Source organism: Schistocerca cancellata, chromosome 1 (genome assembly GCF_023864275.1).
Source record: "Schistocerca cancellata isolate TAMUIC-IGC-003103 chromosome 1, iqSchCanc2.1, whole genome shotgun sequence".
NCBI classification, from domain to species: domain Eukaryota; kingdom Metazoa; phylum Arthropoda; class Insecta; order Orthoptera; family Acrididae; genus Schistocerca; species Schistocerca cancellata.
Window position 1 is genome coordinate 618,431,581 of NC_064626.1, and position 16,698 is coordinate 618,448,278.

At 38.7% G+C, this 16,698-nt stretch overlaps 1 protein-coding gene across 1 annotated transcript in view; it reads right to left on the reverse strand.

Annotated features, from left to right (window-relative positions):
• Positions 1–16,698, reverse strand: part of LOC126183074 (FAD synthase-like) — a 112,355-nt gene that overhangs the window by 72,534 nt on the left and 23,123 nt on the right. The window contains exons 3-4 of the mRNA XM_049924905.1: positions 10,707–10,830; positions 6,359–6,471 (exon numbers count right to left, since the gene is read on the reverse strand). Coding sequence (XP_049780862.1) covers positions 6,359–6,471; positions 10,707–10,830 — 237 coding nt within the window. The remainder of the gene's footprint in view (positions 1–6,358; positions 6,472–10,706; positions 10,831–16,698) is intronic.

Below are 16,698 nucleotides of genomic sequence, written 5' to 3' on the forward strand. Positions count from 1 at the left end.
ATAGCAACCAGGAAATAAAACCTGGCAATGTATTTCGATCATGCCAAAAATTTTCCCCTAGAGTGCAAATAGATTTAATTTTTGTTCTACTTATATGCTAAGTATTTTGTCAGTTCTATCTGTAATGATGTCAAGTATGAGCCACACTGCTATGAATGCCCACAAAAATTATAAATTCTGCAGATTTTTTAATTATCAAATTGGGTGGGAAAAGAAAAACAAATGTCGAGAAACACCTTAAATGAAAGAAGAACTCTATTCTCTGGCAGAAAATAATGCTGCTTTTTCTCAATAGAACGAATTCTTTGTTGAAACCTTGACTAGAGCCAAAGTTGAAAGCAAGAAAATAGTATATTGAAAATAAAAAAAAAAATCTGGAGTTTTTGCAAAAGTAAACATTCCAATCAAAAGGCTCCCAAATACCAGTTTTTAACAGTTAATTTCAAAGCAATAAGGAAAATCCAGATTTGAATAATGATAACATTATGAAAAGGGCAGACTGCTACTCACCATATAGCAGAGACAATGAGTCACAGATAGGCACAACAAAAAGACTGACAAACACGTAAGATTTGGGCCAAGAAGCCCTTCATTGGAACTAGACGATGTACACACACACACACACACACACACACACACACACACACACACACACAGTCTCTGGCTGCTGAGGCCAGACTGTGAGCAGCAGTGCATGATGGGAGAAGCAATCTGTGTGGTGGAGATGAGGAGGAAGCTGAGGCAAAGGGAGAAGGGGGGAGGGCGGGGGGTAGCAGGGTAGGAGTACAGGACTGTAAAGTGGTGCTTGTGGGAGCATACAGAGATGAGCTGGAGAGAGGATACAGCAGCTAGGTGAAGTCGGGAGGTTAGACGGAGGGTACGGGGCAGTGGAAGAGGAGAAAATAAAAAGACTGTGAGTGCATTGGTGGAATAGAGGGCTGTGTAGAGCTGGAATGGGAGCAGGGAAGGGGATACATGGGTAAAGGACAATGACTGATGAAGGCTGAGTGGACAACCATAATGCGCAACCCAATGAAACATGAACGCCATTGCCAGCGTCTCTGTGGAGGTGTCTTCCATTGGAATCACTTCTGGCCAACACATAAATCTGTCTATGATTGTCAATAAATAGCGTTGCCTGTCTGATGGTGGCAGGGGTCCCGTAACATCAGTTTGAACATGGGAAAATCTCTCCGTTGTCTCCAGAAAGTTCCCAATGGGTGCATGGACATGGTGTAAGACTTTACTACATTGGCAGCCTAGGCACATACAAGCCCATTGCCGGCAATCCTCCTGTACTCTGGGTTATACGTAATCGGCAGAGACAAGTTTAGCAGTTGCCGCAGTTCCTGGGTGATCATAAAGGCTCTGAAAAATGCACTTGCAGAGTTCTGCTGGCAGATATGGATGTGCCTTTCCAGTGGCTGTGTCACAGCATAATTGCATGTCTGTTCCTGGCAGGTTTACAAGTTTGAGTCGAAGGTGTGCCTTAGTATCTCTGAGTACATCACAGAGCTCCTGATCAGACTGGTGCACAATGGACAAACATAGGTGGTCAACAGTTTCTGTGACAGCACCGACTTGTGACAAGCAATCAGCTACCATGTTATTCAGCCCTGAGACATGCTGGATATCCATCAAAAATTGTGCTACAAATCCGTTGGTTGAATTGTCTCAGCAAGCACTTGTCATTACTTCATGGAAAATGTTCGTGGGAGGTTTATAGTCCGTATTTCACAGAGATATCTCACCACCACATAAACAGCCAACAATTCTCTTTCATATGCACACTCCATCATTGTTGCATGAGAAAAAGGCAACAAATTGTTGGAGTGCAGGCCCGATGGTAGTCAGGGATGCATCTATCGCTGGATGAGCGAGTAGTACAGGGTTGGAAATTGTTTTTTTGGCAACTTCGAATGTGTCAATCATCACCAGTGTCCAATGCACAAGTGCCTTTCACTTTTGGACTGGTGAGTGTGCAGTTTGGCTGTCCACACAGATGGCAGCGGTAAATATTGAGCATGCTGAGAAATCTACGTAGTGCCTTTGCTGTTACTGGATGCAGATTATTTCAAATCGCCTTGACCTTCTCTGGTAAGGAGTGCGATCTCTCTGACAAAATCTGACAGCCCATGAAAGTTATTTCAGGTTGGCCGAATAAATACTTAGAAAAATTCAGGATGATACTGTGTGCAGTCAGGCACTCAGAAACTTGCTTGAGGTGTTGCTTATGTTCTTCCAATGTTTCTGAAAAGACAAGGATATTGTCCAAGTATGAAAAACAATTCAGTAAACCTCATAGCACCATATCTATAAATCACTGCCACATTTGAATCATGTTCATCATGCCAAAGGTCATAAACAAACTTCCAAATGGGCCAAAAGGTATTATAATGGCCATTTTAGGAATGTCTTGTTCAGCAACAGGAATCTGGATGTACGCCTTGGCACAATCAAGAACGCTGAACATTTGTTTTCCACTCAAGGCATTGTTGTAGTATCTCAAATGTGACACAGGGTAACATTCTGGGATGGTCCTTGCATTTAAGGCATGGTAATAACCACATGGCCACCATACACTGTTCTTCTAGAAAACGAGGTGGAGAGACGATGACCACGCACCACTGGATGGTGGAGTTGTTAGCTGCCGACAGTCTGAAGTTTGAGACCAGGCAGCACATACCCAATTTGTCTCTCTGAAAAATACTTAGGTCTGATCCCAGAAAAACCAAAAATTTGTGGCCAGTCATAAACAGGTGGGCAGAGGAACAACCAGACACATCGACTTCTGCCTGCTGTTTAAGGTTGACATACTCACTATCAGCATATGTTAGCTGCTTCTGAGTCGTCATCATGAGGAGCACTGGATGTAGAACCACTCTGTGATCTGTGTCAATATCTACCTTTAACATGGCAGTATGCAAGAAATTTGCTCAGTAGTTTGCTTAGAGCGTCAACTTAGTTCAACAGGACATCATTCAGTTGCTGTCCCAGTGCCACAACTTTTTTTGTCAATTTGTTGAAGTCACATCTGACATCTGTCGAAGTACTGTTGCAATTTAGTCATGTGAGGGTAGGATGTAGGTACGATGGCATCCTGTATATGGTCAGCCAGATCAGCTACCCCTTCCAAAAGCATTTCAGTTTGCAATGCAACTATGGCCTTGATTTGTGCTGACAATCTTCTATACCACAACATGCTTAGTAGCATGTCTGGTACAGTAAGTGCATTGACCTTGCTTTGTAGGTGGCAGAGGTATTAGAAGGCTTTTTGCCACCTACATTTTCCTGGATGAGCACTTGTAGTACCCTCTCTTCCTGCGAGGCAGATACCCAGCGTATGAGTTCAGCTTTCAGTTTCAGGTATGCGTCTGTCTCCAATGGCACTGTTATAATATCCTGTACCTCTGCTGCATACCTGTGATTAAGCTGACTAATCAATAGCACAAATTTGGTAGAATCATTATTATTCCAGAACACAGAAAACTTCCCTCCACCTGTGCAAACCACAGCGAGGGGTTGTTCAGTCAAAACGGTGAAGTCGTACTGTCAGTCTTGAAGTAACAGGGGCATTGTTATCTGTCATGTTTCTGTTGTGCAACACAATATCTTCTCTTATAATCCACATTCCTGACAATGATCACCTCAGGGCCACCAGTGCAGCTTATCTTGTAAGGATACAAGGCTGGGCTTATTTTGACGCGCTTGGCATGTGGACTACAGACAACAATTCACTGCTGAGTTAACATACATTGCTTCGAGCTACTCTGTGTAATACACTAGAATAGGAGAGAGAATATGAATATTTATTTCCTTCTGCAGTAGTGGAAGACTCAGTTACTACTTAATAACAACAGAATAATTAATTGCTAAATCACAGAATTCACAGACTGTCTGTGCTGCAGCAAGGAATAAGTGTGCGGCAGCAGCACTCCATGTGACAGGCATGTGAATTCCCTAACATTTTGTGGCCATCAGCTGATTGCACATGCCGAGTGCACGATCTCACATAACTGCCACAAACCAGAGAAATTCCTTATGTATCACTTGTATACATACCACACATATAACAAAACTGTAAAAGATTGTAGCCTCAAGTGTAGGATGAGAGAATGTTGAGTATGCCTGATATTTTTATTTGATTATAGTTATGACGACTTAGGGAGGAGGGAGCTCTTGTTCAGTTGTTCATTAGGATACAATTATTCATTTTTCTGGGGATGTCGTTGTTGGATCACCTTGGGATTTCTAGATTCTTTTGAGTTTTCCAAAAATACTCATTTTTGGCATTTGTTGGAAAAATTCAGGAGGAGGCATGTAATAGGTATTACTATCAATAGTGGTATAACAAAGCAGACCATACCCTTTAAACATTGCTGGTTCTATGGAACTTTTGGAGCTGAGAGCACATTTTTTCAGTAGGCGCACTGTCTTGCGGTTATGTCCAACAAGGCCCAAGCACTACCGGTCATACGTCATAATGCGAGGAGGGAGTCACTATATGGGATTTCGGATTTATCAGTCACATGTAGCTTTGCCACACCAAAATTATTTGAATAGTTTGCTCACATGATGAATTATGAGTCTGTAAGTACTAGATCAATTGGTAGGGTAACAGTGAGTAACAAATCTGGTTTATTTGTGGAAGGTTTGGATAATTATCTATAAAATCAGTGGGCAAAACAGTATCGTCATTCTTTGTCAGTAGGGGAAAATATTATTAGTAAAATAAATGTAAAAACCCTCTCATGGACAATTATAACATGAAAGATTAATTTGCAAAATCAATACAGCAATGGGAAACTTCAGTTTGAAAGTGGAGTCTATGTAAGTGTTAATACCAGTATGGCTGGATCTCGGGATTTTAGGAAGTTTGTTACTTGCAAAAAGTGAATAAATGAAGTAAAATGATCTGTACTGTTATCCTTTCAAACCAATATTTTTCCACCTAAAATTTGTTAAAGTAATGCTGTACATTTTCGTATTAGGCAACACAATCAAATTTATTTTGCAACGGAGCACGTTCTTACTGTTTACCATCCCTCATCCGCATCTGATCACTGCAAATTAATGTAAAAGGAGATGAGAGGGGGAGGTTATTCAGTCCTTGGCTAATTCCTGTTCAAAAAATTCAATGGGATTCCTAACCACAGAAAATTAAAACTGCATAAAATATTCATGTGTAGTCAGAGTGCAGCAGCTCCTTTTTTTTAGGGAATAGTTTTTTATATGGGAATAGTGTGAAATGTATTTTGACTTTATAGATTTGTGTGTTAAGCTATTCATGTCTGACTCAAGGGAAGAAGAAAAACTGAAGACAACAGACTGTACATGCCACAACTGAAGTTACGTGTTTGTGAGGGCGCATTTCTTTTTCTCTCTCCCGAAGTGGTGACACACACAGATATTCAGCAAGGGTGAATCAGGTAGGGAACACTGTTCAGAAATAATCATCTTTTATTTACAGCTGAAACACTTGTAACAGTTGAAATGCTGAATGCAGAATGGCTCTTACGAGGGTTACTTTATTGTCACCCTTATCCAAAGGACAATACTGTCTCCTCACTTCACAATACTTTAGAAAGGCATTTGCAACTGAACACGGAGCAGGGAAGTACAATTCAAAATTACTTTTTACAACATTCCTTCAGATATCAGATTTCTCAATACCTCCCCCATAATAAGCACTTACTGAACTCTAAACACATTAATAAGGCAGGAAACTCTGAAATATATTTATTGGAATGCAAAAACTTGGAAACTTAGTAAAGGGTTTCCCAATGATCAATTAAGTGTGAGATCTCAGTCCTGCAGCAATAAAGATTCATCCTCATATTTAGTTTGTCTTTGTGGATAACTCTTTTGTAAATTACATTTTTTTAATACTATATTCAACACTTTAGGAAAAGGTTGACTGCTACTTATCATAAAGACGACACATTAAGTTGCAGACTGGCACAATTAAAAGACAGTTACACATAAGCTTCTAGCTACAGCCTTCATCAGAAAAAGAGAAATGCACACCATTCATTCACACAAGCAAGCACACCTCATGCACATGACTGTCAACTCTGGGAGTTTTAGCCTGAGCTGCTGCAGTTGACGGACAGGTGTGAGGTGAAGTTGCTTGTTTGAGGGAATGGTGTGTGTGTTCCTTTTTCTGATGAAGGTTGTGGCTGAAAGCTTATATGTAACTGTTTTTTAATTGTGCCTACCAGCAACTTAACATGTCATCTTTACGGTAAGTAGCAATCTATCTTTTCCTACATTGTTGATATTCCTACCTGGAGCTTCCACTGTTTAATGTTATATTCTCTGTATAAAATACAGCAGTACCTGTACTTTCAAACCTTACATGCGCTAACTTCATTCCAGGAGCTGTATCATCACTTGTTTTGAAAAATTTTTTGCAAATGTCAATTAACTTTGGATGTGGATAGGTTGTTTCATTAAATGCTTTTGCAATAGCTGAAAATGGAAACAAAAGAATCAGTGCAATATTCTCATATTCCAAAAAAATACATTGTAACATCACTACGAACAAGGCAACACAATGAGAAACAATATATACATGCTAAGTGAGAGGGATGCACTGTATTGTGTTATTACAGTTTCATGTACCACGGATGATGGATGATTAATCATAACGATGTGGAATGAGTCATTTTACATTCACATTATACATTTGGATGTAAATATGGATAAAGACTGACCATTTAAAAGTGTGGATATCAAATTAAACACCTTTCAGTCATCAATTTTCAACCTTATTTTATTGGACAACCAGTTTCAGCATTTTACTATGCCATCTTCAGGGCCCTGACAGACTTGTAGGAATAATCTACCTTGCTTGTGATCAAAACAGGAGCCAGCAATACTGGTATTAGCAGATATTTGTTACAGTGACCACTTCAATCATTACCTGGGTCGGCAGGTGCTGGTTGAAGTGGTCACTGTAACAAATATCTACTAATACCAGTATTGCTAGTCCCTGTTTTGATCACAAGCGAGGTAGATTACTTCTGCAAGTCTGTCAAGGGCCTGAAGATGGCACAGTAAAACAGTGAAACTCGTTGTCCAACAAAATAAGGTTGAAAATTGATGGCTGAAATGTGTTTAATTTGATATCCTCTATCAAACAGCTGAGCACTGCAAACTCTGCTAAAAAAATTGACATACAGAGTTTTAAAATTGTGTTTTAACACAGTTCTGCGTAACTAATTGCAACCCAGCATCTTTTACACATTACAAAAATATAAAATAAAATTTTCAGTTCATTTTTATTTTTAATTTTGTCATCTGTCTGACATTTTATATCAATTGGTAAGTAACAAAAAGTTTTGGCTGCAGCTTTGTGAACCCCTTTTTGTGCATATATAACCCCAATGTGAAGTTGTGAAAGCCATTTTTTTCTTATGATTTTGTGATCATGTACAACATTGTTCCTTTTAAATTCCAGTGGATTATTTACAACAAACTTCAGGTGGAAATAAATAGACTGTGAGGCAGCTGTCAAAATGCCTAACTCCTTAAATACAGTGTCACTGGTGATCAGATTGCGCTCAGAATGCCTGTCTGTGCACCCTCTCTTTTGGCTCTCCAGGCAGTAACTGTGCCGAGTTTAAAGTCAAACGATGCTTGCAACATTCATTCTAGGGTGCAACCGTGCCCCACTGACAAGTATATACTATTGTTGAACAGCTTCATCCATTTGAACTGGGCACAGTGTGGACCTACCCAAAGCTGCACTGACATACTGATGGATTGCTGCACATGCTGGGCACAATATATCAGTAGTGAGTCGCTGATTTCAACAGTGGTCTATGGAACATTCCCACACCTGCAGACCAGCTTCTGGACGTCCGCACTGCACAGACACATGTTAAGATCAAAGCATTGTGTGAGCGGCGGTGGCCAGCTGAATATCACCCGGGTCTGAAATCCAGGCATGTTTCACCTGTTGTATCATCAGGGACCACTGAGAAATGTCTGCTAGCAACATTTTTAAGATCTTATGAGCCTCTGGTTGGGCTATTACCAATACCATGACATTGTCAAGCACGGCTAGTCTGGTAACGCAAAAGAGTTAACTGGATAGTTGAATGGCACTCCCATTGTCTTCTTCAGTGAGTAGAGTAGGTCATATCTTCATACCAAGTGATGGGCATACACATGTAGGCCATAAACCTGGTGAGCTGCCTACTGAAGAGGGCATTCACCCACAACAAACAGGTTTCGTCCCAGTCTTCATGACATGGAGGGGGCTAGGAGGAGGATCAGTTACAGATCACTGTCACATCTGGTGTTTCTGCAGGGTTAAGTAACCATTACATTCCACAGTCTGTTATCCCCATGCTACTGCCATTTCTTCGAAAGGGAGATGATGCACTTTTTCAGCAGGACAACGCATGTCCACATACACCCGCTGTGAGATGCAACGTGGTCTTCACAGGTTACACCAACCACCCTGGACAGCATGATCACAAGATCTCTCACCAGATGAACACATGTGGGGCATGACGGAGCAGGAGAACTTACTTGTTTTCCAGGGCCTGCAAAAACCAAACTGAATTGCAAGAAAAGGTGTATGATGCTTGGGACAATCTATCACAGGACGCCATTCAGCATCACTGTGATCATTTGCATGTGAGAATACACGCCTAGGTTGCCGTCAGATGTGGGTACACTCAGTACTGATGTCACTGTTTGGGCAACCTTTAGTGTGATACGTGTTTCATTTGGTCTGAATCTGTTATCATATACATCCACAACAATGAACTACATGTCACCTCACTTGGCAATAAAATGACCTTGGCCTTGTGGGTGTTGCATTTATTTTTTTTTTTCCAGCAGTGTAGATGTCTACAAGATGATTATGGATGAACACCACATATTATTCTTACAGCACATTTTTGAGCAACAAACACTTCATTTCTTAAAGATGAGTTACCCCAGCATATTATTCCATATGGCATTAATGAACGAAAATATGCAAAATATATAAACTTCCTGATTTGCCTCTTCCAAGATCTGCAACTATTAGAAGTGCAAATGTGGCTGAACTAAGTTGTTTTAGGAGTTCCATAACGTGTGTTTTTCTTTCTAGTTTAAATTCCCATCAATATGGACACCTAAACTTTTTGAAATTTCCACCCTAGTTATTATTTCTCGTAACATGTTACTCTTGTCACAGATGTAGTATCTCTAGATGTGCAGAACTAAATATGTTGTCTTGTTTCGAAATTGAGAAAGAGGCCAATTGCAGAAAACCACTCAGTAACATTATTATGAATGTTATTCACCATTTACTCTATTGCTGTTTGTATGCTTGAATTGATTACAATGGACGGGTCATCCAAAATAAGAATTAATTGTGCTTGTTATGTATTAAACAGAGATTTGTTTACATATACAAGAAACAGTAGTGGACCTAAGATCAAACCTTGTGGTACCCCATACATGATTTCTCTCCCGTCAGAAGAGTCGCCACCACTCAACATTGGTTGAATTATTAACTATAACTTTAGCGTTCCTTTAATTAGATATGACATTATCCATTGGCTCACTATACCATCAGTTCCATAAAACTTCAGTTTATCCAGGAGAATATTGTGATTCACACAATCAAATGCCTTGGATAGGTCACAGATAAGATTAGGATTGACTTTCATGTAAGTTGCTCGTTCAACATACTTTTTGATTTATGCTCTTGGGCTGTTTGAACCTGTATTTTTTACTACATTTAAGAAATGATTATTAAACATACCAGCTACTTGTGACTTGATCATTTACAGCCATCCCTTTTAAATTAATAGTGATGTTATACTGTTCTGTGGCTTGTACTGCCTCTCACTTTACTACATTCCATACAGTATTAAGTTCGTTGTCAGAATTACTGATTTCTGACCTAATGTCCATGTTCATTTACTTTTGGTTAAAAAATAATCAGCTACAAAATGAAGCCTTCCTTCAACTGTCTGACTTGAGCTGTCATTGTAGTTGCCTATGAAAACTGTCACTGAACACTTGTTTAGAGTAGAATGCAACCACTGTTGGACAGCAGGATACAGCTCCTGACAATCTACAATATGTCACCCACTTGTAGGTCACTTCAGGATATGGGAACATCTGAAAGTCCACCTCCCATGACATCAAATATCTCCCGACCACAAAGAACACTGTTGTTCAACTGCATGCTTCCCAAGCTGCCTGTTTTGAATCTTGCACACAAAGATCACCACAGTTCATGTCTGCTCATAACAATTCCATCAGAGCAATGCCTCACTTTTATGAGCATCTGAAATGCTGAATTTCTATACTGCATACTGTCTCCGCTGCATCATCAAAATCAACAGCATCCTCTTTCAGCATTTTTCACACTATCCAAATAAAATAATGAAAAGAATAGTGACCCCTGTCGTTGCAGTGTAATACCCAACTGACACATGGCGTAGTTGAAATGAATTAGGTACAAAGAGAGGCCACAATTTTTGTTTATTGTTCAAGTTAATACAGCATCTATTTAATTTTTATTACTTGAGAGATGGAAAATCCAGAATGGAATAATGACGATATTAGGAGAGGATTTATTACTTCAGAACAGAGAGAAGAAGAAAGTACAAAGGAAGAAGGGGAAACAAAAAAACTAATGGAGCATCACTTAACAAAATCTGTTTGCAACAAAACCTCTGTGTTGTCCTCACCTTCAAATGTAATATCGTCATGTGTTGGTCCAATGCCTCCCGTTGTTATAACGTAAGTAAACTCACCAGATAGTGCCTTTATTTCATTTGCTACTGCATCTATATCATCTCCAACAACCAAAATCTGTAACCAATGTAAACTGTATATTTCAGTTTAAGGAAACTGGTAAGCCAAGGAAAATAAAAAGCTGATTAATAAGAAATATAATTATACTAAATGTACAAATACAATAAGATAAATATGGAATCAGTAATACATGCATGAGTTTAATTTCATAATAAGCAAAACGCAGAAGGTGTTTTGCAGTGCTAAGGAACACATCAAACTTTATAGATTCGTTCTTTCAAAGTTAAATGTACTGTATAGTGTCTGAGTATAATATAGCTGTAGTCAGTTAAACTAGTCTACACAGCATCAACTACTTGGAGAGGGACAATATCTTTTATGGATAAAAATTCTTGGGGGTGACTTTATAAATGAGTTATGCTACCTGGTTGCCTCAGGAAACGTAAGTCATTAATTTTAGAATCCTACACTGGTTAATCTTGTAATTTTCAGAATTTTCCTGGTGGTACAGCACAGCAGTATAGTAGACCCTGTCTATAGATTAAATACTTATCCCACATGATGCATGTCTGAAAAGTAAGTACCTTTTTGGGAAAATCTTATAAAACATTTTTTCAAACCAAAATTTGTTTTTCCAAGAAAGGGAATGCTTAACTACTTTTCTACATAGTTGTCACTTTTGTTCAGACTTTTGTCATAGCAGGAAGCCAACTTTTCTATGTCCTCTTCATACAAAGATGCTGCCAGAGAAGAGAGCCAATGCTGAACACTGTTCTTTGTGTCATCATTGCTGTCAAAGCACCTTCCTCCAAAACCATGCTTCAAGTTCAAGAACAAATGGTAGCCAGAAGGTGCGAGCTCGGGACTATATGGTGCGTGATCAAAATGCTCCCAATCGAATTGTTGAATAAGACTTTGAGAGACACCAGCAGAATGGGGATGTGCATTGCCATGAACCAACACAGTGCCTTGACTGAGTATCCGATGTTCTTTGTTTTAAATTGTGTGTGTAAATTTTTTCAATATTTTACTGTATTATATCACACCGATGGCTTCACCTCTGGAAAGGAACTCAAAAAGCAGAAAACGGTGCAAAAAATGGTGTTCAGTAGTGGTTGTCTTCACTGGCCGTATCTTTCTGTGAAGAGGGCAAAGAAAAGTTGGTTTCCCACTACGACAAACATCTGCACTATGGTGGCAACTACGTAGATATACAGTTTAAGAAATGGTCTTGCTTGAAAAAATAAATTTTAGTTTGACAAAAATGTTTTATGATTTTTTTCCACAACAGTACTTACTTTCTGGACATGTCTTACACATATAAAGGAATATTGATGTCAAGTACCAGCATTTAATGAGATGTGATGGACTCATGTATATGCAATGATAGAGCACTGAATACAAGTTCCCTGCTCAACACATATTCATAAAGTAATCGAGATATAAGAGATCAGTTAAAAGTGTGTTGACCCCTTGTGATCTAAGCATCAGAAACATTCCTCAACTTAATTTTTACCTTTCAGATTCTCTCATCTGATGACTGGAAGGACTTTGTTTCTTCAAACTATTCCAGAAGTCCTGGACATGTCTGCTTACTGAAGACAATGGCTCCTAGTTTAATCTCTTACTAAGTAGTGCAGTGTCAATATGAGTTTAATACATCTGCTGAGGGAGAGAGTAATCCTAATCATATTCTTTATTAAAGATTAACTGAGTCGAGTTTAATACATCTGCTGAGGGAGAGAGTAATCCTAATCATATTCTTTATTAAAGATTAACTGAGTTCTTTTTTATTTCGATTGACATTTTAAGATGTAAATGTCATAAACAGATGGTTTCTTTTGTGGTTTTTAAATAAATGTTTCATTTTGAAAATGCCATTTGATGTTTTGTCAACATGTTAGCAGAGCATGTTTGATAAAATTTTCATGAATTGTGACAGCTGTAGCCAATCTCGATGATAATTCGAAATTACAGAAGTGTTCGAAATTACAGAAGTGTTAAAAGACGAGTCCATGGCTGATGAAATACAGCAAATAGAAAACCTCACTGGTGAAGAAATTGGGGGACTTTAAGAACCATAATGAGAACTATTTCAGAGGGTGACAAAATCTTTCATGTCATAAATGTTGAACTTATTAAGCCAGAAGAAAGTGGACAAAAATACAAAACCAATCTTGTGAAATTCTATCACTTGACACCAAGCCTTTACTTTATATTGGTGAATACAAGACTGTTGAAGAGATTTGAGATGAGGTACATAGAATTTATGATGTTCACTCACCCAAAAACATTGATCTGCTTGCACACAAATTACATAACATCATGTCGGAAGCATCTGGTATACAAGGTGATTTATCCAAATTTGATGAAGTTCAAACTCAACTTTCATTGTTAGAAAAGCTAATTGATGATAGTGAGCTCTGAGCATGATTTTTGCAAGCTCTGCAAAGTGAGAATAACAGATCATGATGATAAAAGTGTTGCTACAATAATGATGTTGAAGATGAAGATTAACAAACAGTGATAAAGGTGCAAAAAACAACTCGGTACACATTAAGGTGAAAAAAGTCATGGATTAGTGATATGAAAATATACAGATGGCAGTAGTATCATGCACATCTAGTATAAAAGGGTAGTTCATTGGCAGAGTTATCATTTGTACTCCAGTGATTCCTGTGAAAAGGTTTCTGAAGTGATTATGGCTGTGTGATGGTAATTAAGAGACTTTGAACATGGAACAGTAGTTGGAGCTACACATGGGACATTCTATTTCAGAACTTATTAGGGAACTCAATACTCTGAGATCCACAGTGACAAGAGTGTCCCGAGAGTACTGCATTTCAGGCATTAACCTATCACCAACACAATGGCTGAGAGCCTTCACTTAATGAGCAACAGCAACAATGTTTGTGTTTGAGTTGTCAGTGCTAACAGACAAGCAAAACTGCATGAAATAACCACAGATATCAATGTGGGATGTACAACATATCCGTTAGGACAGTGCAGCAAAATCCGGGATTAGGGGCTATGGCAGCACATGACCAATACAAGTGTCTTTGCTAACAGCATAACATCACCTGCAGTGCCTCTCTAGGGCTCCTGACCTTATTAGTTAGACCCTACACAACTGGAAAACTGTGGCCTGATCAGACAATTTCAGTTGGTAAGAGCTTATGGTAGGGTTTGAGTGTGGCACAAAGCCCATGAACCATGGACCCAAGTTGTCAAAAAGACACTATGCAGATTGTGGCTCCATAATGGTGTGGGCTGTGTTTACATGGAATGGACTGGGTCTTCTGATTCAAATGAACCAATCATTGACTGGGAGTGGTTATATTCAGCTACTTGGAGACCATTTGCAGCCATTCTTGGAGTTCATGTTACCGAAGTCATGTCACCAGGCCACAATTGTTTGCAATTGGTTTGAAGAACATCCTGGACAGTTCAAGTGAATGATTCGGCCACTGAGATCACCCAATATGAACCTCATTGAACATTTTTGGGACATAACCGAGAAATCAGTTTGTGCACAACGTCCTGACCAGCAACGCTTTCGCTGTTATGTAAGACTAAAGAGGCAGCGTGGCTCAATATTTCTGCAAGGGACTTCCAACGACTTGTAGAGTCCATGCTACATTGAGTTGCTGCACTACACTGGGTAAAAGGATGTCTGACATGATGTTAGGAGGTATCCTATGACTTTTGTTGCTTCAGTGTAAAAGAAATGAAGATAGAAAATGCTTTTCATGTGGTGAAGGAAGTCACTTATCAAAAGAGTGTAAAACAGGGTTGGTTTGTTTTAAATGCAAGAAGAAGGGCCATCGATCAATTTAATGTATTAGTATAGGCATAAGAGAAGACTGTACTATGTTGTCATCTGGTATAAAATCAGTGGAAATTTCAAGATAATGTAGTCACACAGATACTTCAAAAACAGAACAAAGTTTTAATGCTGGTCCGCAATAATTTTGTTGTACACTGGGCTGAGATGAGTGGTACACTGACAGTGGTGTAGCACAGCACACAATAAATCAGCGTGATTGGTACACTATGTATGAATCATTTGAAACTCCAATGAAGATGGACAATAACAAGGATGGCATGCAACTAAAAAGCACTTTGTACAGACTGAATTGATATGCAGGTGTTCAATGGACACAAATGGACAGAATAATAGTTTGAAAATATGTGATTTAGCTCTGATGGACCTTGTAACTTATTTTACATTAAGAAGACTGCACAGAAAGTGATAAATCACATAATAGCAAAACGTGGGCACTTTTCAAAACCAATACTACAATTGTTATTGCTACATCCAGTGACAAAAAATGAACTTTATCATTTAGCTGTGAAGGTTGTTTGTCAAGAAAAGTCTTGTGTTGTTGCTGAAACTGATGACGCTTTATAGAGATGGCATGAAAAAATGGGTCACCAAAATAAATGCTTTCTGCACCAGTTTTTGAATTTTATGTTTTTTGCCATTCTATGCCATAAATTTGTAGTCAATTGTAAAACCCAAATGATCATTGCTAAAAATTCCCTAATTTTACACTTCTTCCTAAATAGGTTTACCTCGGTTTTACATTGTTACTCGACATCTTGCTCGATTTCATCTGGTTTTATTCCTATTGACATTTAATGTGACTGACTATGTTAGAAGTGGCACAAAAGACAGACAGTTCGCACCATGGGTGGTGGTAGAGTTAAGGGCGTATTTTAGGCCATTGCAGAGAGGGGAGAGAGAGAGAGAGGAAATGCATACATAATCCATGATCAGCACTGCCAACACAATTTACATCGTTTAGCTTCACCAGCAAAGGAAAAACAAGACAGTTGGCGCAAAGTGTTCCATACTGATCCAATATGTGATGAGGGACACCACTTATAACTCAATCTTTTTGCATGTACTGTACTTCCGACATACTGTATTCAGCAACAATATCAATCATCAATCTTTTAAATTCAAACACTGAATCTTGAAGAATAAGCATGGCCAGCATCAGGGAAAAGGCCATTTCCAGCTAGTGAGCTCTTATTGGCTGGTGTCTTGTTATGTCACAAAACAGTCAGCGTAGCCACCACATGTAAAATGACCTTGCCTGCTGAAGGTGTGGAGAGGGGGAGTGTTCCTTCAATGACAGGAATGCAGGTATGGGTGAAAACATTTTGTGAAGTGCTGAAAAAAATAGTTTTTGCGCAGCTCGTGCTGTGGCAGAGATGTCACAAGGACATACAACAATGGCTTTGCAATAACATATTTTAAAGACTTTCGTGTTCAAATGTTATATGATACATACGCTACTCACAAACAGTGGCGGCTTGTGAGTATACATCCTGGGTGTTCAAAAATTTTTAGATTCACGTTAATTTGAGAATGTGAAATTAATTGCATCTGATGTATAACAGTCATGCTTATCAACAAGTTTATACAACAATAACCATTAACAACAACAACAACAACAACAACAACAACAACAACATAAAAAAAACTGACAACATATTCACCAATAAAAAGAAGAAATTAACACAACTAATTGAAATATAAATACCCAATACAACTAATATACAGAAGAAAACAGGAGAAAAAATTGAAAAAAAGCATCCAATTGGCTGAGGAAGTCAAGGACATGTGGCATCAGGATAAAGTTGACATTATACCAGTTATACTATCAACTACAGGAGTCATACCACACAATATCCACCAGTACATCAACGCAATACAGCTACATCCAAACGTATATATACAACTACAGAAATCTGGAATTATTGATACATGCTCAATTACCCAAAAGTTCCTAAATGCAATGTAACATATACCATACAGTTAAAAGGAAGTCACACTTGATCAAGGTCCGTGCCACTTTCCATTTTTAACCAGACATAACGTCTGAGACAGGAAAGAAATAAAAATAATAATATGCC